The sequence below is a fragment of the Xyrauchen texanus genome, chromosome 30 (assembly GCF_025860055.1).
Source record: "Xyrauchen texanus isolate HMW12.3.18 chromosome 30, RBS_HiC_50CHRs, whole genome shotgun sequence".
NCBI lineage: Eukaryota > Metazoa > Chordata > Actinopteri > Cypriniformes > Catostomidae > Xyrauchen > Xyrauchen texanus.
Genome location: NC_068305.1, coordinates 18,642,066 through 18,669,771, shown reverse-complemented (window position 1 = coordinate 18,669,771; position 27,706 = coordinate 18,642,066). Strand labels below are relative to the sequence as shown.

At 38.5% G+C, this 27,706-nt stretch overlaps 2 protein-coding genes across 2 annotated transcripts in view; one reads left to right on the top strand and one right to left on the bottom strand.

The window, feature by feature from the left end:
• LOC127624454 (serine/threonine-protein phosphatase 2A 56 kDa regulatory subunit epsilon isoform-like) overlaps window positions 1-10,394 on the top strand; it is a 31,298-nt gene extending 20,904 nt beyond the window's left edge. Inside the window, exons 5-14 of the mRNA XM_052099282.1 lie at window positions 960-1,052; window positions 1,730-1,860; window positions 3,444-3,503; window positions 3,686-3,794; window positions 3,985-4,038; window positions 4,136-4,186; window positions 6,604-6,723; window positions 7,433-7,560; window positions 7,808-7,909; window positions 8,013-10,394. Of these exons, the coding sequence (XP_051955242.1) occupies window positions 960-1,052; window positions 1,730-1,860; window positions 3,444-3,503; window positions 3,686-3,794; window positions 3,985-4,038; window positions 4,136-4,186; window positions 6,604-6,723; window positions 7,433-7,560; window positions 7,808-7,909; window positions 8,013-8,115 (951 nt within the window). The 3' untranslated portion in view covers window positions 8,116-10,394. The remainder of the gene's footprint in view (window positions 1-959; window positions 1,053-1,729; window positions 1,861-3,443; window positions 3,504-3,685; window positions 3,795-3,984; window positions 4,039-4,135; window positions 4,187-6,603; window positions 6,724-7,432; window positions 7,561-7,807; window positions 7,910-8,012) is intronic.
• Window positions 10,395-10,657: 263 nt separating this feature from the next.
• The window catches only part of LOC127624456 (rho-related GTP-binding protein RhoJ-like), a 35,915-nt gene continuing 18,866 nt past the window's right edge, over window positions 10,658-27,706 (bottom strand). The window contains exons 2-5 of the mRNA XM_052099284.1: window positions 18,938-18,996; window positions 15,912-16,076; window positions 15,348-15,443; window positions 10,658-14,364 (exon numbers count right to left, since the gene is read on the bottom strand). Of these exons, the coding sequence (XP_051955244.1) occupies window positions 14,218-14,364; window positions 15,348-15,443; window positions 15,912-16,076; window positions 18,938-18,996 (467 nt within the window). The 3' untranslated portion in view covers window positions 10,658-14,217. The remainder of the gene's footprint in view (window positions 14,365-15,347; window positions 15,444-15,911; window positions 16,077-18,937; window positions 18,997-27,706) is intronic.

Genomic DNA, 27,706 nt, shown 5'->3' with positions numbered 1-27,706 from the left:
TTTTAGAAGCATAAATGCAATCCCATAATTGATCATATCTAATATATATATATATATATATATATATATATATATATATATATATATATATATAAAAACATGTCATTTATTTATTGTCTTTAACTACACACTATGCTTGTAGTCTTAAAAATCTTTTATTTCATTTTGAATTGGACATTCATAACTTGCACATCATTATGAGTAATAGGAAACTTAATCATTAAAGTCTGTACGTTTCCTATCTCTAGTCATTCATTTAGGAACCGCGCTGGTAAAGCTTTATTCTTTGATTCACTAAAATGCCAGCTCATAAGCGAGAGAGTCATTAGCTCAAGAATCAGACTACACTGGACATGCTTTGTGTTTCATACTGAAGATTAAAAATAATTGGCTCAATAGAATCATTAGTTTTGGAATCGGTCTACTCTGGACGCGCTGTGTTTTTCCTGCTGAAGATTCAAATTAACCAGCTCATAAGAATCATCAGTTCAGGAATTTGACTGCACCAGGCTTGCTGTTTTTTGCGCTGTAGATTCAAAAGAACAGGCTTATAACAGTCATTAGTTAAGGAATCTGAATGCACCAGTCATGCTGTGTTTTGCACTGTAGATTCAAAAGAATCGGCTTGTAAAAGTAATTTGTTCAGGATTTGGGCTACACTGGAAGTGCCTTATGTTTGATGCTGTAGAAATACACTGTTTGAAACACACTCAGATTGTTTTAGTATGGTGTTTCATCCGGTGGAAAATGTAATGTTCGAGAACCTTTAACAGAATGGAAAGTCATTAAAATCATATCATCTCGATTGAAAAATGGCTCTCATTTCCCAACCCTATTTCAATGGTCAAATTTGCTAAATAAAATAAGTTGCTTGTATAGTTGATGTATTTGCTAACTTTTGTCTTTCATGGACAGGTTTTCTAATCTCTCTCTCTCTCTCTCTTGCTTTTCCACTTCAGTTTGTTTATGAGTTCTTCATTCGCTTCTTGGAAAGTCAGGAATTTCAGCCCAGCATTGCTAAAAAATACATCGACCAGAAATTTGTATTACAGGTGAGTGAGACTGTCTTTTAAATATTCTGTGGCTTATCTCATCCTAGTAAAGCCCAAAGTATACTTCGGTCAAATGCATGCAGGAAGCATGACACAATTCTCGTCATTAGCAGAGTGCTTGAGCAACCAGCCTGATTTTTTCAAACCGCGTGTCTCTGAATGTGCAGAATGTGCATGCGGCTGGTATTATTTGCACTAAGTAATGGGTCCAAAAGGTGGCAACACTCACATTTGAGCTGGTGTTGTCATGAAGATTGTTTTCGCAACAGAATCGAAGGATACTTTGGGTCTTAAGAATCATGTGAAGTCATTATTGACGGACCAGATTTCTTACTGATTGTGGATTTAACTAATAACCAGTAGTTGGACTGAGACTGTTTTATTCTATTTGGAGAGGGTCCTCACATTCCATGTTAGAATCACATGACCAGCCGCTTTTATCTCAGTAACCGCTCTGTTATTTGACACTTTCACTCATGGATTAATAATCATGGCTGACTTTGAATAGTATATTCTGTCTATGAAGACATTTGAAACTGAAAACTATTGATTTTGAATGGTGCTGCATCCACACCACTAGGTGTCACTGTAAATCCAAGGTAAAACAAAACATTTACTGAGTTCACCTTTAAGAAAAAATGTCTGTAGTTAACTTGGCCCCTTTCTCTCATTTCCAGCTCCTAGAGCTGTTTGATAGTGAGGACCCTCGTGAGAGGGATTGCCTGAAGACAGTGCTGCACAGAATCTACGGCAAGTTCCTCGGCCTCAGGGCCTTCATCCGCAAACAGATCAACAACATTTTTCTTTGGTAAGAGACATTCAAACTTTTTATTGACTCAAAGACCCCGTTTAAACCTGGTATTAAGATCTCTGGTGATGCGATCGGTCACATGAGACAAATCGCAGTTCACTCCTTGTCGATTAAATGTGTCTTCTGTGACCACTTGTGATCAGATTTGGAAGGGAGGGTATCCGTTTCATGATGACATGCATTAATCACTGTCAGTGTTACTGCTAAATAATAAACCGCAAAAATTTAATGAAAGACAGAGAAAGTGCAAATAAAACCGGTGCGCTGTTTTTCTTAAATTGAATCTAAGCATAAACGCAACATTTCTAGCAGAATTATCCATAATTTTAGTGGATTACCTGAATAAAAGGAGCTTCAGATGTTTGTGTTTCTGTTTTGTGTCTGCATGTTGATATCAGACAAGATCTATTAATTTATCATGCTTGTGTATGTATCTGCTTTTTAAAATTTTCCGATCGGATGGTTATTTCCTTATAAAGCCACTCGAAACCAGAAAAGTTTTTACCCTTGTTTTAGCACAGTGGTTGATTGACAGGTGAAGGGTGGTGCTTTGCTGCTGTTCGGTACTCACCAGAAAGGATTACTGTTTACACCTCAAATTTGATGAGGTCACATGCGTTTTTGACTACCTCCGTATGTTGTTTTTGTGATCCGCTCACAAAATGTTTTTAAACCCCGTTTAGACCTGTGTTTAGCACTGACCACATGTGATCCAATCACCCGAAATGCATCTTAATACCTGGTGCAAACTGGGTCAGAGGTAGCATCGTGGTTCTTATTTTTGAGTTGTTATTTACAGCCTTGGAAGAGTCATGGAAATTTCTTCATTGAATTTACTTGATATTCTCAGCTCTAAAATATTTTGAGGGATACAGATTGCTCTGTTGTGAATTCAAGATGAACATTACATTTATATAGCACGTTTCTGACACTACACTCAAAGCACTTTACACAGTGAACAGGGGACTCTCATCAACCTCCACCAGTGTGCAGCATCCACCTGGATTGTGCAACAGCAGTCATAGTGTATCAGTATGCTCACCACACACCAGCTGTTGGTGGAGAGGAGAGAGAAGAGTTATTGAGCCAATTAATGGATGGGGATTTTTACGAAGCCATGATTGATAAGGGCAAATGGAGGGAATTTGGGGGGAATTTTAATGACCACAGAGAGTCAAGACCTCTGTTTAATGTCTCAACCGAAGGACGTGCCTTTTTATGTATAGTGTCCCCATCACGATACTGGGCCGTTAGGACCTACACGGACTGTAGAGTGAGCACCCCCTGCTGGCCTCCCTAAACCTCTTCCAGCAACAACCTTAGGTTTCCACAGGAGGTCTCCCATCCAGGTATTGACCAGGCTCAACCCTGCTTGGCTTCAGTGGGCAACTGGTCTTGAGCTACAGGGTGATATGGCTGCTGGCCAAAATGTATTACAATAATTTTTTTTTTTTTGATTTTTCCAGTAATCACAAACAAATGAAAAAGTCATGGAAATTTGGTGGTTAAAATGTATTTGAACCCTGACGTGTTAAAGTTAAATTATGCCAACAGTTCTCTGTCTGCTCCTTCTCTAACAGTTTTGTGTATGAGACAGAACACTTCAACGGAGTAGCTGAACTGCTAGAAATTTTGGGAAGGTATGTCATTTGTCTGTCTATTTATTGATCTGCAGTAATGTAGAGGTTAAAGATCTAAAGCAGGCTGTTTTATCCATCTCCATCCTGTCCTCAGACCTTTAGAAATCTTCTGCATGGCAATTTCTATCATGTTTATCAATGTCAGATCAGTGGCGAAGCCTCATTCTCCTCTGATTTTACAGCATCATCAATGGTTTTGCCCTCCCGCTCAAAGGTGAACACAAACAGTTCCTGGTTAAAGTCTTGCTGCCTTTGCACACAGTGAGGAGCTTGTCTCTCTTCCATGCCCAGGTACATGCACTCAGCTGTTTGTGACATCCCTATCTATACATGTCTTTACTTGCCTACCAGGATTTCAAGGAGATGATACAGATTTCTTGTTTTTCATGCTTGTTGGTGGCAAATGTTTCTAGTTTGCAAATTTGTTTGATACAATTTTAACACATTTTATATTAAGAAGTCCTTTTATTTTTCCTTTCAGCTGGCTTATTGTATTGTACAGTTTCTAGAGAAAGACCCCATCTTAACAGAACCTGTAAGTGTTTAGTCTCACTATTCTTTCCAATTTGTGTCCCATCTTGCTTCAGCATGTTCCAAAAAGTTTCTCACTGTTTGGTCTAAATTTTTCTTAGGTGATCAGAGGCTTGTTGAAGTTCTGGCCAAAAACCTGCAGTCAAAAAGAGGTAACAATTTTTTTTATGTAATGACTTGCTATCATAATTAAATTATTAAGTGTTGTGACTTACCAAGAGATGCCCTGATCTTAGAAAATTTAGAATTATATGTTTTCAGTGTGAATGTGTGTGTGTGTATATATATATATATAAGTCTTTGTACACCTAAACATAGCATCTACTGGAGCTTTTATGACATCCCATTCTAAATACATTGGCATTAATATCTAGCTGGTCCACCCATTGCAGCTATAACAGCTTCCACTCTTCTGGGAAGGCTTTCTACAAGATTTTGGAGTGTGTGTCTTGGAATTTTTGCCCAATATTCCAGAAGAGCATTTGTGAGGTCAGACACAGATTGTGGACGAGAGGGCCTGGCTCGCAATCTCTATTTCTAGCTCATCCCAAAGGTATTCAATAGGGTTGAGGTTAGAGCTCTGTGCGGGCCAGTCAAGTTCTTCCACACCAAACTCACCCAACCGTGAGTGGTGGTGGTGTAGTGGGCTAAAGCACATTACTGTTAATCAGAATGTTGCTGGTTTGATCCCCACGGCCACTACCATTGTGTCCTCCAGGTTGCTCTGGGGGGATTGTCCCTGTAATAAGTGCACTGTAAGTCGCTTTGGATAAAAGCGTCTGCCAAATGAATAAATGTAACTGTAACCATGCCTTTATGGACTTTGCTTTGTGGACTGCGACACAGTCATGCTGGAACAGAAAACAAGTTGGAAGCATAGAAGTTTCCAAAATGTCTTGGTAAGTTGAGGCATTAACATTTCTCTTCAGTGGAACTAAAGGGCCTAGGCTAACCCCAGGAAAAAAAAAACATAGCATTATCCCTCCTCCACCAAACTTTTCAGTTGGCACAATGCAGTCAGGCAGGAAACGTTGTTCTGGCATTTGCCAAACACAGACTCATCCATCAGACTGCCAGATAGAGAAGTGTGATTCGTCACTTTACAGGACATTTTTCCACTGCTCCAGAGTCCAGTGGCGGCTTGCTTTACACCACTCCATCCGACACTTGGCATTGTGCTTGGTGATGTAAGGCTTGCATACAGCTGCTCAACCATGGAAACCCATGCCATGAAGCTCCCGGTGCACAGTTTTTGTGCTGATGTTAATGCCAGAGGAGTTTTGGAACTCTGCAGTTATTGAGTCAGCAGAGCATTGGCGACTTTTATGCACTATTTTCAGCACTCGGCGACCCCGCTCTGTAAATTTACATGATCTGCCACTTCGTGGCTGAGTTACTGTGTTTCCTAAATGCTTCCACTTTGCAATAATACTACTTACAGTTCATCGTGGAATATCTAGAAGGGAAGAAATTTCACAAACTGACTTGTTGCAATGGTGGCATCCTATTACTGTAATGCAGTTCTGCATGGCTAGGTGCTTGATTTTATACACCTGTGGCAATGGGACTGAATGAAATGCTTGAATTAATTAAGAGGTGTGGCCCAATACTTTAGTCCATATAGTGTGTATATATATATATATAAGAGAGAGAGAGAGAAAAGGATTCTGAGATGATATTCTTCTCACCACAATTGTACAGAGCGGTTATCTGAGTTACCGTTGACTGGCCAGACAGGTTTGAACTGACAAAATCTCTGTTGACCTCTCTTAAACAAGGAATTTCCATGCGCAGAACTGTCGACTGTTGTGTGAAAATCCCAGGATATCAGCAATTACAGAAATACTCAAACCAGCCCATCTGGCACCAACAATCATACATGCGATTATTTAATCAGCCAATCATTTGGAAGCAGTGCATAGAATCATGCAGATATGGGGTCAGGAGCTTCATTTAATGTTCACATCAACCACCAGAATAGGGGGAAAAAAATTATCTCAGTGATTTGAGCTCTGGCATGATTGTTGGTGCCAGATGGGCTGGTTTGAGTATTTCTGTAACTGCTGATCTCCTGGGATTTTCACACACAACAGTCTCTAAAATTTACTCAGAATGGTGCCAAAAACATCCAATGAGTGGCAGTTCTGTGGACAGAAATTTGTTTGATGAGAGAGGTCAACAGATAATGGCCAGACTGGTTTGAACTGACAAAGTCTATGGTAACTCCGATAACCCTCCTGTACAATTGTGGTGAGAATAATATAATCTCAGAAAGCTATTCTGAGATGCGGGTTGGTGCTGATTTGGCGGCAACACAATATTAGGCATGTGGTTTTAATGTTGTGTCTGATCGGGGTATATAAGATTTTGATGGCAATTACAAAATCCTGACAAGCTATCCTAACTATGCACAATTACATTGGTCGTTATAATTATTTGCATTTCGATTATTTTGTTTTCTCTTGCTGTTCTCAACCCTAACAGAAACACAACAGACCTGCTATACACACCACATGAACCACTGTCCATCAATGTTTGTTTCCAACTATGTTGTTTTCTTTGGTTTTAGGTAATGTTTCTTGGAGAGTTGGAGGAGATTCTAGATGTGATTGAGCCCACTCAGTTTGTTAAGATCCAGGAGCAGCTCTTCAAACAGATTGCTAGATGTGTGTCCAGCCCCCATTTTCAGGTCAGCAAAAACGCCACCCTACACCCTCCACGCACACATTGCAGTATCTTGTAATAACTAGAAACTCAACATTCAACACGTTTTTCAGAAGGTTAACATTCTTTGAACTTTTCCAATGAAAGAAATTGTATGTTTGAATGCAAGTCAGTATTTGAAAGGTCACAGTAAAGCCCAAAGTACACTTTGGTTTTGACGTGAACTCTAGCCTTTCAAAGTATGATTAATTTGGCTGTATACGCATACACAGGCGGTTGGTGCATGCATGCTATGACTGCTATGAGATATTGGACTTTCTCTTCCGGAGTTTAGACCCATAATGATATCTTTATAGTCCTTTAGATTCGAGATATACAAATGCTGGTATCTCCTGACTTCTTCACACATGCACTTTTGACGTGCACATCCACTGTTGTTTCTACCTTTGTTTCCTGATGTTTGGCAGCAATTACATCTTCTAGCACTTTGTAAAAACACCAAACTTTGACTAATTAGTCCAAATAATTCCAAGCACATGTACATTCTGCATGTTCAGAGTATGTGTGTAAGACAAATTTTGCACCCGTTCAACTCTGATGACAAAAATTGCATCACGCATCCTGTACGCAGATGCTAAATTTTCGTGTCAGACCGAAGTATACTTTGGGCTCTGCTGTATATTTAGTGCCGTTTTCTACCATCCCTGTGTAAAATGATTTTAAAATGGTCACAGGTGGCAGAACGGGCATTGTACTACTGGAACAACGAGTACATCATGAGTCTGATTGAGGAGAACTCTAGCGTCATCTTGCCAATCATGTTTGCCACTCTCTACAGGATCTCTAAAGAGCACTGGAACCCGTGAGTCTGATTTTTAAGGCCTCCAATAGCAAGGCCTGTATAGTTAATCTTGGTCAGTAGCTTTAATTATGAGATGGACCTGTTAAACGGAAGTTCTCATCTATTGCAAGATTGATCAAATTGGGCTGTTTGGGTTGCCAGCACATTTTGGGGCTAGGCTTTTATCTTGCCAACTCTTCGTGACTACACTTTTCTTCAGACCATGTTGTTTCATGCTCATCATAAGTCTGGTTTTCTCCACCATTAGGGCAATATCAGCTTTGATCTACAATGTGCTCAAAACATTCATGGAGATGAACAGCGCCTTGTTTGATGAACTCGCTGGCAATTACAAATCAGAAAGGCAAAGGTAAGAAACAGACACTGTACAGACACTGTACAATGTAGTTTTAAAGAGCCCTGCAGTTTAAACACACTCACTCACACTCTCTCTCGCTCTCTCTCTCTCGCAGAGAAAGAAAGAAGGACAAGGAGAGGGAGGATATTTGGAGGAAGCTGGAGGAGCTGGAGCTTACACGGGGCATCCAGAACAATTACGGCATCATTCCCACCTAACATGGACCTTGCTCTGCCCTTCTTTGTGGCCCAAACCAAGCCCTTTCTAATCTGCCACAGGGACCCTGCCTCCTCTTTGCTTCTCATGCTAAAAACTTTACTGCATACTCCCTCATTCACTTCCTCCCTTTCAACAGTACTGTAAATAACCCTCTCCCGCTTTCCTGTATCATGCTACTAAACTGCAAAGAAGAAGAAAGAAAAACTGAAAATTTGAAAAGGTTATGTGTACTTCCAGGGAAGAGACTTCATGTGCACTCCTTGTTGTAAAAAGATATGGTAAAATAATAATCACCTATGGTCAAAGGATATATTTTAAAAGCCTTTTGGTTCAGAAATTGTTAAGCGTCTTCATGTTGATATTGAGTGTGATGCCGGTGTTCTCCAAGGAAGTGTGCTGGGTCCCCTCATCAAGAAGCTTGAGGTGCCCACCTCCACCTTGTATCTTTCCCCACAACTAGAGACTTTTCCTATCTAGATGAAATTTGACTCCTGGCACTGGGGGCACAAGCCAGAAGCACCGTACTCAAAGCAGACAAGAAAGGAGATGTTAATAACAGAAGTTAGAAAAACATCCCTGTGGTGTGTATTTTTTAACAGGATGATCAGGATATCTGATCAGCTCAGTCACTCACTGTACAGAATGGACAGGTGCTTGTTTGCAGTTGGCACCACTGATCAAGAATTATAATATACCCGATGGGCCACTATAGGCCGTGGTGGATACCTGTGCTCAAATTAGAGGACAAACATTTCCGAGGACCTTCATTTTTAACTTGTGAACCAGTTAATGATCTGGTAATAGATATTTTCCCTTTCTGCTCTGGAGACCTCTTGGGAATTTCAATGTGGAAATTTAAAAGTAACCAAGAGTGGCAACGCAGTTGCCCATATGGCTTCAGACGAGCTCTGTTTCTCTGACTCTAGAAAGAACTCGTGAAATTTTTGTGGCGCACAGTGTTCAGAACTCATCCAGTGTTTTTAAAACAGTTAAGTGACACATTTTTAATAAAGAATATTCTGGACTGCTTTTCATGGGCCACCCAGATTTCCACTGCTCAGCTCTTCTATTAGTTTTATTTAAGGATGGTTGGATGCAGTCTATATGATTGAGTTGAGCGAGACGAGGTTTAAAATGAAATCCTACCTATGTTGGTCCTACCGATGTAGGTAAACGCTGTTCCAGTAGGTCGTAATCTCTCTTCTGAGATGCCAGCCGCCAGGGCAGGCTAGAACTAAAAAGCACTTCAAGTTAGCCAATTAGTTGTTCTCATGGGATTCACCCCCTTCTCTTCTGATTTTACATGTGCAGAGGATGTATTTTATTATATCTTATTTTTGGCTCAATCATGTCTCTTTCTCTATCCTTGTTTTTAACTCTCCCAAGCTGTGTGTTTTATGATGGCCCAGGTTTGATATGTACAAACAATTCAAAAGAAAGGGTTTGTTGAATAGAATAAATCTAATTATTTTAAAAAGAGATATTAAATAAACCAGTTTTTTTTTTTTTTGTGATTGTTTTATTTGCTGTATTTCAGTCCCAAGATATTTTTATCTGAATTTGAAGTTTTAAATTTGCTCAAGAATCAGAAATGTTCATCAAAAGTGAAAATTCAGTGTCATCTTTTACTTCCCCTCGTGTTGTTTCAGACCTGTTCAAATTTCATCAGTGGATCACAAAAGAAGATATTGGGCAGAAGAATATTAGTGAAGGGGCAATTGACTCTTTAAGTGTCCCAATGGATCAATAATATTGCCAGTGCCCAAATTATGTTCACAATATACTGATTCATAGGGAGCTAAGGAACTGATTTGTGTGTGTGCATTCGTGTGCATTTGTGTGCGTTTGTGTGTGTTTGGGTGGTTTATGAGGAATTTTTTTTTAGGTTACAAGCTGGTAATTACAAGGTTGCTATAAATGGGCTTTGAGGACCTTTCTAGTGTCCCCATAATTTAAATAGCTTAAAAATACATAATTTTTTTTATTATAATTTTTTTAAAAATAAAAATGCAGAAACATTTTTATTTTTGTGAGGGTTAGGTTTAGGGGATAGAATCTATAGTTCATACAGTATGAAAATAATTATGTCTAGTCTATGGAGAGTCCTCATAAGAATAGCTGTGTGTGTGTACGTGTACTATCCCTTTAAAAGGCACTCTTATCATCATCCTATTAAAAGAGACTAATCAGATATTCATCTTTGATCTATGATGCCTGGAAATGTCTTCATGTGGAATCATAGTTTTGGATAGACATTATGCAAGCTCTGTATTGAGAAAAGGGGCAGGCTAAAGTGTGCCACAAAGTACAACTAGTAAAAAGACCATTTATGCCAGTTTAAATCCAGTAGAGGACAGAATGCTCATTCCTCCAGACATGGTAGCGGCAACCACTAAAAATAACTGTTTTCTTAAAAAGAGAAGATACTGAGAGATGTTTAGCAATGTGTGAGAATACGTCTTGCAGTTCCACAATTACAGAAGATTTACTTTTAGATTTCATCAACCTTTAATAACACGAAGAACAAGAATCTTTGCAGTGTGTATAATGTTGATCCAATTATTAGATTGAAGATTCAGTATTTATATATGCATTCAGTAAGTGGATATTTCACACCGTGTTAGAGGTAGAGATCTTTGGCGTGACTCGGGTGAGTTACCCCCAAACAAAACGGGTTCCAGAGGCTAGTCTTTTACACAAGTACTTCACATGTGTATTGCCATTACTGAGATGTTTCTGTAATTTACAATAAACACTTAAAAGGCCCAATGAAATCAAAATGATAAGTTTTGTGGCTTTTAGTCCATATGTATTAGCTTTAAAGCCAACCATGTTGCCCCTAAAACATTTAGCAGATACAGTGAATGCATATTGAATGTATAGTCATAAAAATAATTTTATGATCGAAAAGGTTATTCCATTAACTAGATAAAGATCTAAATGCCTAAGAACAGCAATACAAACTCTTTAAGAACAACATGCCAGGTATGCTTTTACACCTTGCTCATTGATTATTCTTACGTCACTTAAAATTTCAAAGTTGCCAAACCTCTCTTGTAACTACTTCCATTAATGATTATTTCAAAAACAGTCTGCAATTGAAGTTTGATTACAAGATTTAATCACTCCATGTATATTTACAATGCATTCATTAAGTTTTGGTAAAGAAAGCTGTCATGTTTCTGTCGCATATAATTCATTAATATTTTAAAACTATTACTCACATTAAATATAATTTTACTACTGAGTTCAAGATTTAATTCAAGTTCTAGCTCTTGCTACCAGTGACTAAAAACTGGTCTTTTGTTTAGGACTACAGTATATAAACAATTGCATAAGACAATGCAAGGCACAGTGTCGTAATGTCATGAGTGCACATAAATCAAGTGAAGAAACCAACTTTATGCTACATTAAAGGCAAATGAAAGAAGGCTCAATCTTCCTCTCTGGGCTTCTCTTTCCGAGGGGGATCGCTAGCCCCTTGTGGGCTCCAAAAAGAAGTCCCTTAGGTCAAACTAAGGAGCCAACTGATGGGAAGAGCAGTCACAAGAAATCAGTATCAGTTCTGGTGTCCATTTACAAGGTCATCTGAGAACTACTAGCTGACTGGACAGCATTTGGTAAAAGTAACAATATGGAGAGCTGGACAGCAGAGATTTGAGTTCATTGCTTTGGCAGATGATAATGCTCTTAAAGGTCCACAGATGTCCAGATGTGGAAGTTCACAGCACAATAAGAGACAGTACAATCAGATATAGCTTCTGTCACTCTACAAGTACAAAACAAAAATATCTAAATATCACCATTTTACACTCTTTAATACAATAGCTAACAAGTGACCATATTTAGAGTAAATACATAAAGAGACACTGAGGGACTGCCAAGAGTCCGTGATCAGTGGTGCAGTCTACATTATGAGCACTACATTTTGGGAGGAGGGGGCAAGTCTGAGGGCAAAGCCATTTGTGTTTGAGCTGTTTTTTTAAGGGCAAAGTGAAGTGGTGTCTTTGGCCAGAGGCAAACAACAGTGTATAGGCCTGGTCCTTAGTAAACACATGAGTATGTCAGCTGAAATAGTGAGTAATATGGGTTTTTATTTATTTTGTTCACCAGGGTGGGCTCATTTTGCAAAATGGAAAATGAGAGCATTTTTTTTTTAAATGTGTAGGCAGATACATTTAAAAAGATAGCATCATAAAATGTAGGCCCCTTCAAAAATATAAATGCTTATGATAAATATGAGAGCACCATTACATGATGTCATTGCGCTACACATCATTCTTCAAAGATAATGGTCTGATGGAGCTTGCAAAAAAATGACTAAGTACACTTCAGAGCCTTGCAATTTTGTAAACCCAAGGAAATACGAATAATTCATGGGGCAATCATATGCCACAGGATACATTTTCTCTTAATCTGTTCACGGAACTAACAGGCTTCATTCATAGAGTGCATGATTGTTGTCTTTGTTTACTTTATGTAGTTATTAGGTCTGCACAATAGAGAACAACAGTTCCTGCACAGTTTTTCAGCTGTCTTGGTTTCTGGAGGCATTTTTTCCATTCAAAAAGCATTTCAAAATAAGTAAAAAAGACTGTACTAAACTTCTTTAAAGAGGTAATGAACTACAATCCCATGAAGCATTGTGAATGATGTAATCAACAACTTTAAATCAGAAGTTTATATTTTTCCATCAGTTTTAATTTGTAGTATAGAATCAATCTATTTGAAGTTTATTGCAAAATATTTATATATATACAAATATTTAAGCTTAACCGACTCGGTTGCACCACTCGCAGTATACCACGGGAGCGGGCGGAAAGTGATAAGCTCTTTTGCTGGGGCTTGATTGCCACAATTCTCTGATTGGTGGATCTTTCTCGACAGGATTATGGGTAGTGTAGTTCTTCATATATACATATATAAGTACAAATTTATTTGAAAGTTCAAATAACACATAATAATAGTTTCAGAAGAAGAATATACCATCGAGTAACAACCTCTGAGCTCATGGTAGGTTGACTTTCAAGCCTATCGTAAAACAAAATGGCCTATGGGATATTTTTTTCTTCTGGAGCCAGACTGTCGCGCTCTATTAAGCAAGTAAATAATCAAGATTACAGCTGCCACAATTAATTAATCGTGAAAAGTTTGCAGCAATACATTTACAGTAGTTCTGCCGTTTCATATAAATTTGGTATTTACTATGTTCTTTTTAGCTGTTGTCTGTTATGGACATGAATGCAATGGTTACAATAATCTATAGCCCTATCAATAACAACAACCGGTTGTAAAGAGCAAATTTTAAGCAGTCTGATTCACAGATGTGTTTCTCCTGTTTATGGTGCACACAAAAAAGAGGGCTAAAAAAACTGACACTCAAATGGAAGCTTTAACTAAAGCAGTAATTGTAAATGTTACTTGAAGTTGCTAATTCTGAATGACCCACAAGATTAATGAATTGTCTTAAAAATACACTTCGCTCTTTATCTCTCTCTCTTTCTCTCTCCCTGTTGATGAGTTGGCCAACCTCCAGAGAATTTCCCTTATTAACTAGCACGAACTGCTGAAGCATCCACTGCAGAAAGAGTGTAATATTGATTTGACGTGACTGAGAGTAAAATAGCTTGTATGCAGGGATGGATTAAATTTTGTTTACATAAGCCTTGAGAAACCACATTACACATGAAAGAATGTAATTGCCCAGAGCTGAATCTGAGATATTCGTTTGATTGGAGATTGGAGACGTTGCTCCACGTCAGTTCAAGTAACAGCAGTCCAGAACTAGATTTCTTTGGCTTGAGAATCTTGCAAGGCAATGCGAGAAGAGTACTGGTCGCAGATTAAGGCACTTCTTATGGACTCTTTTTTTTCCTTCTATATTTTCTACAAATGTCTGTGTCTACGAGACACAGATGCTGAGGGCAAGACCATTCATTGACCTGAGGGACGACAAGCTCTACAGATGAAGGGCAGATGGAGAGAGGAAGGATGTGCAGCAGACTGGAGGTGGTTTAGGGGCCGGGGTCTGTTATGCTGCCCTGTGGTGTAGACGAATCTTTAGAGGAGGGTGGGTGTTCACAGCTGGAGATGTCTAACTCTCACATGATAGCACAACAGCTTCTACAGGCAGCACAGCACCTTTTTGGTTTCTTAGGGCTGAAGATAGTCAGAATGGCCTCATCAAACACTGTCTTTAGTCCCTTCTGAGTCAATGCCGAACACTCCAGATAGCACTGGGCTCCAATCTGTAGACAATAATATACAATTTTAACAAGGGCTGTAATTTTATGTTTTAAAAACAGGACATTTACCAAAACGTATCGCATTTAATCGCAATATATCTATATATTTTTTTGTTTTTGTTTTTTAGTTGTTCTGCTGCATATGTACATAATAAGCCCCTAAGTCTCTTGACTCATTGACAAACTCAATATCAAAATGGACTGCTGTGAGTTCAATGATATGGAAATAAAAAGAACACAATAATGTATATGGACTTCTAAAACCACTTCAATTCATAATAATGTAAGGTATCTTCATTTAGAGTCTTTTCTCACCAAACTTTGATACATGCAATTATTTGTAAATAATTACAAATTATTACAAAAAAGTATTTTGTTTTAAATTGACAGCCACAGCCCTAAGATCTATAAAACACCACACTTAAATGTTAAAGGGATAGTTCAATCAAAACTTTAAATACTGTCATTATTTACTCACACTCATGTCATTACAAACCCGTATGCCACTTAGGTAGAATGTTTGCCTTAGTCACCGTTCACTTTCATTGCATCTTTTTTTCACACAATTAAAGTGAAAAATTCTGAGGCTGTAATTCAGCATAAAAACTTTTGTAGATTTCATACAGAGGAATGAAAGTCATATTGGTTTGTGGGTGAGTAAATTATGACATAATTTTCATTTTTGGGTGAACTATCCCTTTAAGGTTACCAAAGCAAATCTACTTCAGCTTTACATGCAGTCATTTTAGCTTTGCTTTGTCTCTCTTTTTTACAGAAAAACATTTTACTTTATTTAAAAACATACAATACTTACACTTAAACAAGGACATTGCCCCTGGAGCAAACTGAGGTTACCGGTAAGTGCTTTGCTTACAAAAAAGCACAATCATCCTTCTGTGGTTTTAACCTACAACCTTTGTGTTGCATGGCCAGATCCACAATAAACAACTGAGACAAACCGCTAAACTTGTTTAACATTCCATCACCTCTCTGGCTAGCTTGAGGCCTTTCTCATAGGTCAGTGGCTTCTCCTTCATCTGGAGCAGACGTGCTAGTGTCTTTGGGTCATCCCGTAAGTCAATCTGAACAAAAGAGATGTCCAATAAATAAACTGCCATTTGTTGCTGGGTATTTTAGTTTAAAAAAGCTCCAGACAATAACAAAGTATATCATTTTCTAATGGGATATTTATCAAGTTCTTAAAGGTCTAGTTTATGCAAAAATGTCTTGATTTACTTACCATCATCTTGTTACAAACCTGTTTGACTTCCTTTCTTCTGTAGAACACAAATTAAGATTTTTAGGTAGAATGTTAGCCTCAGTCACCATTAACTTTCATTCAATTGAAAAAAAATGCAATGAAAGTGAATGGTGACTGAGACTAACATTTTACCTAACATCTCCTTTTGTGTTGGTAGAAGAAAGTCATAAGGGTTCGAAACAACGATGGTGGGTAAATGATGAAATAACTTTTTGAACTATCCCTTTAAGATGTCAAAAAATATGTCTGAGCAACAACCTTCCATATTTGGGAATGAAGGCTCTTTCACCTGTGTTCCGATGAGGATGTAAGGCACGTGAGGCATGCAGGACTTGAGCTCCGGTACCCATTCTTCCTGCACATTGTGATAGGAAGCTGGATTCACGACTGAGAAGCAGATGAGAAAGACATCTGTGTTGAGGTACGAGAGTGGCCGCAGCTGGTTGTAATCCTCCTATAACACAAGACGAAGAAAGAATTCATAAGTAATCATAGTTATCTGATCAACCATTCTCTTCCATTCAGTTCAGTTCAACATACAAAAGATCATTTGGAATAACAAAATGTAAAGATAAAGAGGGATGTCAATGAAATTAAAGAAAAAAGGAATAATTCACCTGAACATGAAAATTCTGTTAACATTTACTCGCTTTCATGGTGTTCCAAACCCATGAAACACAAAAGCAGTATTTTTAAAAGAATGTTCAAGAAGCTCTTTTTCATACAATGAAAGTGAATGGTGACAATGTCTGTCAAGCAAGACTTTCAAGGCAAAATTATCAGTGAATAATGACTTCAATTAATGTCTGTTTCTCACAAAAAGCTATAATATGGATTCAGAGGATCTGGAATATAGTTTGGACTACACTAATGGTGCTTTAATGGCATTTTTCTATTTGTGTTTTTGAAGCTTGAAAGCCCTTGGTCCCAATCCACTGCCATTATATTTACATTTATGCATTTGGCAGACACTTTTATCCAAAGCGACTTACAGTGCAATTATTAAAGGGACAATTCCCCCGGAACAACATGGAGTTAAGTGCCTTGCTCAAGGGCACAATGGTGGTGGCCATGGGGTTCAAACCAGCGACCTTCTGATTAATAGCCCTGTGCTTTAGCCACTACGCCACCACCAATCCGTATTATATTATATGGAAGAGAGGAACTCAACATTCTGCATAACTTCTCAGTTGGTGTTCCACAGGGGCAAGAATGTCATACAGGCTTGAAATAACATAACAGTAAATGATGCCAGAATTAATATGTTTGGGTGAACTATTCCTTATAACAGAGTGATAGCTTTAGCCAGGCCAATGCATGTAAATAAGTTGATAGTAATATCTGAGTATTTTACATTGGCCTTTTGGGTATGTTAAAGAGCATAGTAAAAAAAAAAGAGGATCCCGTATCTCTAAATATATCATGTTCCAGTGAAATTTAACAAGTAGAGCATCATTAATATCCATCCCTCTATTCTGTAACTTATTGTGAAATAAAAACAAAGACACAGTTTTCATATGGCCTTGAATATCTCGGCATCGAATGTCAACTCTGCACCAGTGCCAGGATCTTGTAGAAGTCTGTTCTGCTTAAGTGCTATTGATTTCATTGTCAGTGATCAATACAAGTGAAGGGCCAGAAATCACAAAGATCCTGCTCCGCATTAGTGAACAGCTTACTGTAGCAGATGTAGTGAATTACATAATTTTCATTTAGACTACACTAAACAAAGCACTTCATCAGTCAGTCTGTTCAATTTTGAAACATAACAAATATTGGCCATTACATTTCGATTAGTGCTTTCCACAGCTATAGCATGCTTTAAGAACTGTTTATGTAATTATATCAAGTGTAGACATTAATGCTCACACTTTAGCTTGGCTTATTATTCCTTTAAGGTGTGTACACACTGCCAGCGACATCGCGCGTGACAGCGACTCAATACCATTCATTTTCAATGAGAGCGCAGCGACTTCCGGCGACAAAGTCGCTGGCAGTGTGTACGCACCTTTAGGCTTAAGCAGTCCTTGAAAAAAAGGCTGTTGGTTGAACTAATCCAAATAAACGACCCTTGAGTGCGTCATCATTGATGCATTATGTTGGTAAATATGCATATTTATACTGTAATGCAAATTTGTCCCCTATAGCACTTCTCACTAGTCTAGAGCAATGTATGCTGTCACATTATATAATGTCAGCAACTGCCATGTCAAATTCCTTATAAGAGTATATTCCTCATAGAATATAAATAAGAGTATATGGGCAATAAAATATTACTGATACTGAAATTTTTAAACGGGGAACGTAATATTGGCAGTCATGCACAGACAGATGTTAAAGCTAATTTGGATGTTTCGCACACAGACACACTGGATAAAGAGAGTGGAAGTGACAAGTCATCTCATGCAATCAGGTTCCTGTTTATGGTTTTCAAATATCTGTTGCAATATATATATATTCTAAGTTTAGAAATGTCTCCAAAAATTTGGCTCCCACTAGATGGTAGGATTCAGGCTCATAAGAAGAGTAAATGTGGATGTGATTTTATCTTGGCTTTGATTCTCAGATGCATCTCTGCTGGCTAAATAGTCTTTTGAGTTTCTCTTTAAAGGATCAATGCAATGATCCAAAGACCAAAGTCATTATTGGGGGCTGACAGTGACTAAAATAACACGGTCAATATGGTTTGTTGTAATTTCAAATATCCACTTGCAGCTTAATTTGCAACATTATTCAAAGCAAGTTGCAAATTCTGCTATTTGCCTTCACTGTCTTGTGATTCAAAAGGAGATTAAATTCAAAGAATAGTGATTTGATGCATGGCCACTGTGTATTTTTTATTTATTAATTTATAGTTTTTATAGAGTGAGCAATGTGAACCATAATAAACCAGACTGTATTATTATGGAAAGGTTGTAAAGTACCTTTAACCTATTGAAAAACTTTGTTCAACCTCTGCTCTTGGGACCAGTGTAACAGATGGTGCTTAAGTTTAGTCCTGGGCAAAAAATGTATTGACACAAAAGTGTAATGATGATTTATTGAAAGTACATTTTGAGCTAGTTCTTCATTTAATAAAAACAAGTCTTTAAAATTAATGTAGTACTTAAAAATTGGTCTAAACATTTCTGTTAAGTACAGAGTAAAATTGGCTTAGAAAATTGTGCATTTGTGAGTAGTCTGCTGTACTCAATCAAATGCAGAGATCTTGTTTTAGTGTGACTGAGGTGCATCCTGGTTGTGTGGAGAATGCATGAACGACTATTAAAGGATTAGGCTAATGGAAATATATAGATCTCAGAAGCGATAACTCACCTGTCCAGCAGTATCGTACAATCCCAGCAAGTGCTGTCTCCCAGATACAGTTACATTTACTGAAAAAAACCCAAAGTAATTAGTTACATTTCTTATACACTCAAAGTACAAGTATAATGCATAAATAAATACACAATATGGCCAGTCCTTCCTTAGCTTTCCACTATATGTTGGAAGATGGATGAGGACCACCATTCTGCCTAACATGTCCTCTTGAGTTCCACAGATAAAGAAAGTTATACCGTTTAGGACAACATGAAAGGTAAACAAATGTATTTTGGGTGAACTATCCCTATAAGGGATATATTAACAATGTTAATTATAATATCACTCACTTTCTTTACATTAAACGATGGCGGAAAAGTGTCCCTTTGTGCCTCCTGGCAGTGATTTTGTAAAAGAGTCTCAGGTGTGATCATTTTAAGTTTTCACGTGGCGGTACTTCACATGGTGAAGAGTATAATTTTCATTGTGTACCCACTGTAGTTCAACCAAAATGAAAAATTATCTAATTATTCACCCATCCTCATGATATCCCAGATGTGTATGACTTTCTTTCTTCACCAGAACACATTTGAAGAAAAACAGAAAAATATCTTGGCTCAGTAGGTCCTTAAAATGCAAGTGGATGGTCATCTGACTTTTGAAGCTCCAAAAATCACATATAGTCAGCATAATCATCATCGATACGACTTCAGCGGTCTTCTAAAGTGTTACTTTTGGTCCACAAAAGATCAATATTTAAGTCGTTTTTAAGTATAAACCATTGCTCCCGTTAATATTCACGAGAGTGCTGAGTTCATGTGGTCTCTCATGTGACGTATTCGCGTTGCCATGCTATGGACGTAATCTCACATTCTTCTCTCAGTTATGACATTCAGGATAAGCACACAAATACACAGTAAAGAAGTATACAAATACAGATCTAAACAAAAACCAACAAAACTTCTGTATAGCGTTCCTCCTTCTCAGTTGTAAACAGTGCTGCTCTTACATGTGTGTCGCACGTTCGTCGGTTCTCGCATGTCTTACGTGCCAAGGTGATTACGTCACACGCGCACACTGCTGCTGATCGGAAGCGATTGTTTACAGATAAAAAGCACTTATATATTGATCTTTTTCACACAAAAGCAATTGTGTCGCTTTGGAAGACATTCATTTAACGGCTACTACTGTATGGATTACAATTATGCTGACTGTCTGTTCTTTCTGGATCTTCAAAAGTTGGATCCCCATTCACTTGGATTTTAAGGACCTACTGAGCTAAGATATTTTTCTATTTTTCTAAAAATGTGTCCTGGTTAAGAAAGACAGTCATACACACCTGTGAGATCATAAAGGCGAGTAAATGATGAGATAATTTTCATTTTTGGGTAAGCTATCCCTTTAAGTGGCATAAACAAACCAGTTAGTTATTAGGGGGTCTGCACATACTTTTGGCAATGTAGTGGACAATATGCCTGTAAAAAGTCTATCTCTCCAGCTTAGTGTTTATGCTCCTGTTTTATCACATATCTTCCAGAACTCTGGTGCTGCTGTTTGGTTGTGGGTGGGAATAGAGAATGATTTAGAACAGGACAGCTGTCAAAAGCAAGGGGTGAGTGCTCTTGGAAAAGAGGGAGGGAACAGCTCTGTGTGTGTGTACATAGCATATTTCATTCTTTGAACGACTGTGTTGACACAATTAAGAGGAAGAAACCCAGACAAGCCGGTACTTTTAGCCAGTATTTTAATTTTGTTTTCTTTTTATACATCTAACAACACCCAATAAAGGGCCACTGCTGAGACCAGGATAACAGCTGGACGTCACATTTCACAGAGTTACAAATCAACTGCAGCAGATAACAGTCGGATATGCGTTTCCTACCTTCTTAAACGCAATGATCTTAGTGCTCGTCTTTAAAAGAGACTGTTAGGAAGCACTGCTCAAGCCCTGAACAGAAGAAATAATATTTCTTTTTGTCTGCTTTTGTCCATGTACTATAGCACCTTCAGCTACCATATTATTGGAAGCTTTAAAGTACAAATATGCCAATGATTAAGCATTAAGAAGGTGTTTAGCAGCTGATGAGAAGTTGTCCTGAAATATCATCCTGGCAAGCTATTACGAACCACCGAAACACACTCAAAAGCAACTTCGTTTTGCCAGAATTTATTGACTAAATAACGTAAGCATTCATCGATTTTGTAAGACGTGTGTCCTTAGAAGCTACATGATCTTTTTGAAATTCAACTGAAAAATTCAGCCATACCTTCAACCACTTTAACTAATTGCTAATCTCAATGCTACTTTTAGCAATCATGTGCTCAACATTGGCGACAAGAGACATATTCAAAGCAGCACAAGCACTAATGCTCCTAACTTAGACTTACAGAGGAGCAGGGGGTTACTGAGGAACGGTGAGTGTTGTCGTATGCGTGCACCTCCAGGGTCATGTTTTTCTAAAAGAAAGGGCAAGGCGTTGCAGTTGTGTGAGGATGGCCATATAGTATTTTGATTAGATGTGCTTTGAAGTTGTTTGTGTAGAGTATGAGGACGAACCAGAAACTGTGGCCGTGACTGTCGCTGCATATCAGCTGTTACTGACGGGTCCTTTTACAAGCACAAATGAGGCCTGGCTAAATACGGAGTCTACACTTAGGAGTGCAAACACAAGCACACATATTCTTTTCCTCCCTTACTAAACTCACCGAAGTTGCACAGGACATTTAACATTTCTGTATCAAGATGTTAAGTGTCAGATATGTCTCTTAAAATTAAAAGAAATAAAAATTAACACAATTGAGACATACAGTATAGGTGGGCCACACATCAGACGCATCACAGGTTAAATTAAGCACAGGTATCGCACATAGAGCGCGTCATTCTGCACACGCAAGCTCAAGTTCAGTCAATTCCTGACGAGATACAAAATATAAGTGAGTTTGAACTTTACATTCTCTCTAATAAAGAAACGATTTTGATGAAATCAAAAATATTTATTGAATGTCAACCAATGAACCACTGAACAAGTCTCTATTTTCAAGGTAGTTGAAGTACAATTACATATTAACTATTTAGTTAGGTAACGTTAGTTAGCAAGCCTGACTGGGACTGTTAACCAAACAGCCTATTCAGTATGTTTGTGCCTATCTAAAATACATTTTTGGTTTAAATTTAATGGACAACTATGTGAGTGGTGCGGAAACATTTTGAGCAGCTGGCTGAAATCGATGGATGCCGAATGGCGGCAGCTGTATGCATGCATTCAGATAACATTAGTTCTGAATTTTGTATGTCGTATGTCATCTGCCTGCCACATCCATTGTGTGACCCACTTAAGAGTATAGAGCTGTAAAATGAATGTGGATAGGATAGCTGAGATAATTTGATCTTGGGAGAATTTGATGCTAAATGCTTGTGTTTGTACTGAAATCTGACTTTTAATTGCAGACTTTGGTATTTTGGCAAATGTGAGCATAATTGGAGACATAGTAGAAATCTCTTCTGAAACTCCAGAGGAAACACGTGTGAAAGGGTTGTTCTCAAATGTTCAGCAAAAGTCTATTGCTGTCAAGAAGTAGAAGAAAAAAAATAACATATTGAAATTATCTCATTTATAATTTTTTGTTGATATCTTTTCGCCTGTAAGGAGAAATCCTAATATGATACGACAGAGAGAGAAAGAGAGAGAGAGAGAGAGAGAGAGAGAGAGTGAGAGCAAGAGAGAGAGAAATCCTTAAGATAGTAGATGAGTGGGTGGAGATGGGGTAGGTTTGATGAGATTGGTGGCAGTGAGTTTGGCCTTCAGCTGTTCTATCTGGTCAGCTGCTCTCCCCATGAGGCCCGGGCTCATAACAAACTCCAGCCTCCATTCTGTGACCTGGAGAGAACTTAATGTTGTGTTACAGTACACTATTGCGAAACGTGATTTGAGGAGTCAGAGGTCCCATGCCCCTCCAGGCCTCAACATTAATTTGAGCTCCTTTCTCTTTCTTAGACTGGCCCATAACGTTTGAGTAGGCTTCAATAGCCACTATATCTGCAGTCAGTGTGATAGCTCATAAGAGATAAACAGTACAACGGCTTGCATAGATATTCACATGGTAATAGCAAGAGACTGCAAATTTAATTTAGGCACTTTCCATTCCAGCACCAGTGCGTAAGGCCTCAATTATTTTCTATAACCACCCATTCTTCCATGGTGACCAGGTGACCACCATGAGATCCAACAAAGTTCCCATAACATTCCCTTTATCAATAGATGTAGGCTATTGGCCTATGAATCTCTATGAATGCTTTGTGAAACTTTACAGCATAATCGTTGGTCCTGAAATCAACATGAAGATAAAGACTAGTCAGCACAACTAGGGAATATCACATTTAACTAGAGAGACCATCTTTAAAAGCTCAATGGATGCTTAAAGTATATTATTATGATTTAAAAGTTTTGTTTAAATTTTTTTTAATTACATGTTAACTAGGCCCTGCGATAGACTGGCGACCTGTCCAGGGTGTCCCCTGCCTTTCGCCCAATGTTAGCTGGGATAGGCTCCAGCCCCCCGCGACCCTGTACACAGGATAAGCGGTTGACGATGGATGGATGGATGGATGGACATGTTAACTAAGGGAACCTTGAGAATCAGTGGGCTATATTTCAGATATAAAAGTTTCATATAGGGGGCTTTCACACTAGCACTTTTGGTGCGCACCCCGGTTCGAATGACGTCAGATTTCGGTTCGTTTTGATGATGTGAACGCTGTCTTCCGAACTCGGGTGCGCACCCGCGAACCGTACTCGGGTCCGCTTAAAAAGGTGGTCTGGGGTACGGTTCATGTGAACTCCAGTACGGTTCGCTGCTGATATGAACGCAATCGGACCAAACCACGGAAGTGAACCGCTATTGATGACGTATAATGTGGTCGTCAGTCTGACACGCGTCACTTTCAAAATGAGCGGAAAGGGTTTACTTTCGTGCGTGCGTGCGTGTGTGTGTGTATACACTTACCTTGACGAAAAGTGGGATTGACGCACACGCACACGCACTGCAAGCAGAGCATTGTTGCCAACTTAGCGACTTTGTCGCTATTTTTAGCGACTTTTCAGACCCCTTTAGCGACATTTTTTCAAAAAAGCGACTAGCGACAAATATAGCGACTTTTTGGACAAACCTTAGCAACTTTCCAAATTCCAACTATCGCCAGTACTGCAAGCGTGAGGTCTTACTTCCCCGCTGCGTCTGCTCTGTTCAGTGAGCGGCTGAGAGGAGCAGCACATTCCGTTGACTGCACGCCAGCAGACATAGACATGAATGAGCTGCGCATGTGCACGCTGTGTAAGCAGGAACCAATCAGTGATCACATAGCAGCTGCCTTCTCCTTTGTTTTAATTCAAAACATTTAATTTGACCGTTTTTTCTTGGCATGCGCTTATATTCACTACTAATCAGAGTTTTAGTTCATTCCGGTTCGGTTTCTGAACTCTCCGACTTCAGATCGTATATTTACAGACTCTATACATTTTACTTATCCAAACACAACAATAAACCTTCTTCAAAATCATAAACATGTAACGTTAGCTAAGTTCCTTTCCGTTGTCTAACAGAAAATATGTAATTGAGAACCGTTTTACTGGACATTCGGCTATATACTTATATAAAAACAGTATGAGCACGGTTTAGGGGAGATAACCGTTATTATAAACTGAAGTAGTCTACAGTACCGACAAATTAGGCAGAATGCAAATACGATGCAATGACGTCATTAATATGCTAATGACGCATGACGTAATCTGGCGACATTTAGCTACTTTTCGAGCAGGCTTTAGCTACTTTCCATTGAAAATAGTTGGCAACACTGAAGCAGAGAGATGATTTCTGCTTGCCTTCGCAAAAATTGACTTCGGCGGACAGCCCGCTGTCTTTTGAACGATTTCAGTATTTTTGCGGCAGACAGACGCAAGTGTGTTTCTGTATCTTGATGTTGAAAACAAAACCAAAGGTTAAAAAAAAGAAGAACAAATGTGAACCAAGCAAGTCTATTCATTGAATTTTGACGCCTTTTCATTTCGCGGTTATCAAGCAACACGATTACGCACCAGCTGCAGCTTGATGACGCAAGCGTACCGCGGTTCGGATACAAATATATAATGTGAACACAGTCCATCGGGGGCAGGGGGGAGGGGGGAGCAATCGAACTCGGGTTCGGAACAGGCAATCGCACCATGTGTGAAAGCCCCCATACATTATGGTTATCTATAGAGATTGCTAATGTGACGTCATCGTGACGTATTACCAGTGGTGAACGCAAAGCATTTTGGGAATCCGCGGCACAAACAGAAGGCGCCAGACTTGATTGCATGGAGGGATGAACGCAGTGTTCAAGGTGCCGTCTACCTGCTGTGTTATAAATTGCAATAGTCGTTCTCACGATAGAAGTGGCATAAAGCTTAAGAACGGAAAATCCTTATATCGTTTTCCAGCGTGGAAAAATAATAGTACAAGCCATGTTTCAGAGGTGACAAAAAGGCGACGAATGGCATGGATAGCAGCAGTAAGGAGACCCAAGATTACCTTCGATAACACTCCACCACACATGATGGTGTGTTCAAAGCATTTTCAGTTTCAAGTTAAATTACAGAGAGTAATTGTAAATGTTATGTTGTGGGCAAATAACCAGCGTGTTTTGTTTGATTTAACCAGACCATTAGATTTGACGTTAGGCCAATGTTAACTGTTAACTAGCATGAAATGGCTAGAAAATGAGCTTAAGTTTACTATGTACTGAAGTGTAACGTTAATCAGTTTTAAATGTTGTACATCTAGGCTACATAGCAATTTATTTGGTGACCGTTTGCAGGCAAACCTGCCTATGAAATGTTGGAGTGTGATCCTGACTAGGCCTGGGATATGTGGTGCCTTGTGAGGGGGAGGATAAGACTTTGCTGGATAAAATTGTGGTTGTGTGCTGTGCTTTGACCAATATGTGTCCAAGTATTGTTGTTTTTTTTTTCCAAAAGATTTTGTTATGTCACTTCTCACATGTAATGATTTTTAGCCATTTCTGTAAATAAAATACACAAAGACTGAATGAAATTCTGCCTCCTTTATCTGTTAAGGAAGAATTGTGCAAAATCAGTTTGGATTGCAATACACAATTACTTAAATGGTAGTAACAACCAACTTAATTTCAGTTTCTTTACATATTTAACATGTAAATACATTTAGATGAAGACATTTATAAAGAGTCCATAGAAAAGATAACTGGAAATGTATGAGGTAGGTTGTGGATGATAAGTCACAGACATGTGCATCGCATTGCCATAACTCTTCTCTGGCTGGTGCGCTGCTGAATCCCACGCAACCTAAATGGAACCACTGTATAGGACAGTTCTGATTATCGCAAGCAACCATGTCTGCAAACATTCAGGCTGTCTGCAAAAGCACCACAACACAGCCTTTTCAGGTTGACCTCCCCTGACCAGTCACTATGCTCGTAAGAATCCAGTCCTTTGATTCCCTTTATTTTCTCGTCATATCTCGTCTTTGCATTAGGATGTAGTTTTAGGTGGTATGGTCCGACAATGTTTTCTTTAGCCCGCTGCATTTTGTAGGATTATATTCTGTTTTCACGCTAATTTTTTTATTATTTTCATGCCACTAGCCTGCTATGCGATGCCAGCCAATGTAGACGGGCCAAACATACCCATAATTCTTTGCGTTCTGATGACGTTGCCACACAGTTGGTCACATGTCTTAGCAATCTCTATAGGTCCATTATTTCTTGCTGTTCTTCACCTGAGGATCAAACATTTTACCTCAACATGCCAATTATATCCACTATGTGCTTGCAATGTGGTGATGTGTAAATGTTTTTGTATTTTTTTGGATTGAGCGCTTGGCATTCCTGGAGCAAACTGTGGTTTCCAAAGTTAAAGCTTGTGCAACGGTCAAGTGAACCACTGAATTTTATCCTCATTTGATTCCTGTTGTAGCATCACAGTGCTAGCCAGAGTATCTAAGTGCACGTAATGGTCTGCATTCACATTTTGCATAGCATAAGTAAAAAAAGCAATCAATGTGATTAATCTGGTATATTCCAAAGCCAAGAGAGTCTGTAGTGCCCTTACACAGCACTTGCTGCAAGACTGGGCTTTTGCCTGCCGATGGAGGTAACATCATTATTGTGACAGTACTTCCACTTAGCAATTCATTAAACAAGCTATTTTAAAAAAAAAATAATTCAGCAAAGTGAATTTTTAAACATACAAAATATTTATATAAAAATATTTCTTATATATTGCTTACTAACTAATATGACTTGAAGGGATAGTTCACCCAAAAGTATCTCACCCTCATGCCATCCCAGATGTGTACAACTTTCTTCTACTGAACACAAACAAACATTTTAAGAAGAATATCTGTAGGTCCTCACAATGCAGGTGAATAGGTATACAAATTTGATGCTCCAAAATCCACATAAAGGCAGCATAAAAGTAATCCATAAGACTCCAGTGGTTAAATCTATAATTTCAGGAGCAATCTGATCTGTGTGGGTGAGAAACAGATAAACCTTTTTAAAAATAAAATCTTCTTGATAGTAAAAAAGGACTTAAATATTTATCTGTTTCTCACCCACACCTATCATTTAACTTCTGAAGACATCGATTTAACCACTGGAATCAGATTACTTTTATGCTGCCTTCACAGTTGAAGTCAGAAGTTTACACACAACATAGTCAAATACATTAAAACCATTTCTGACTTTTAATCGTAGAAAACATTCCCTGC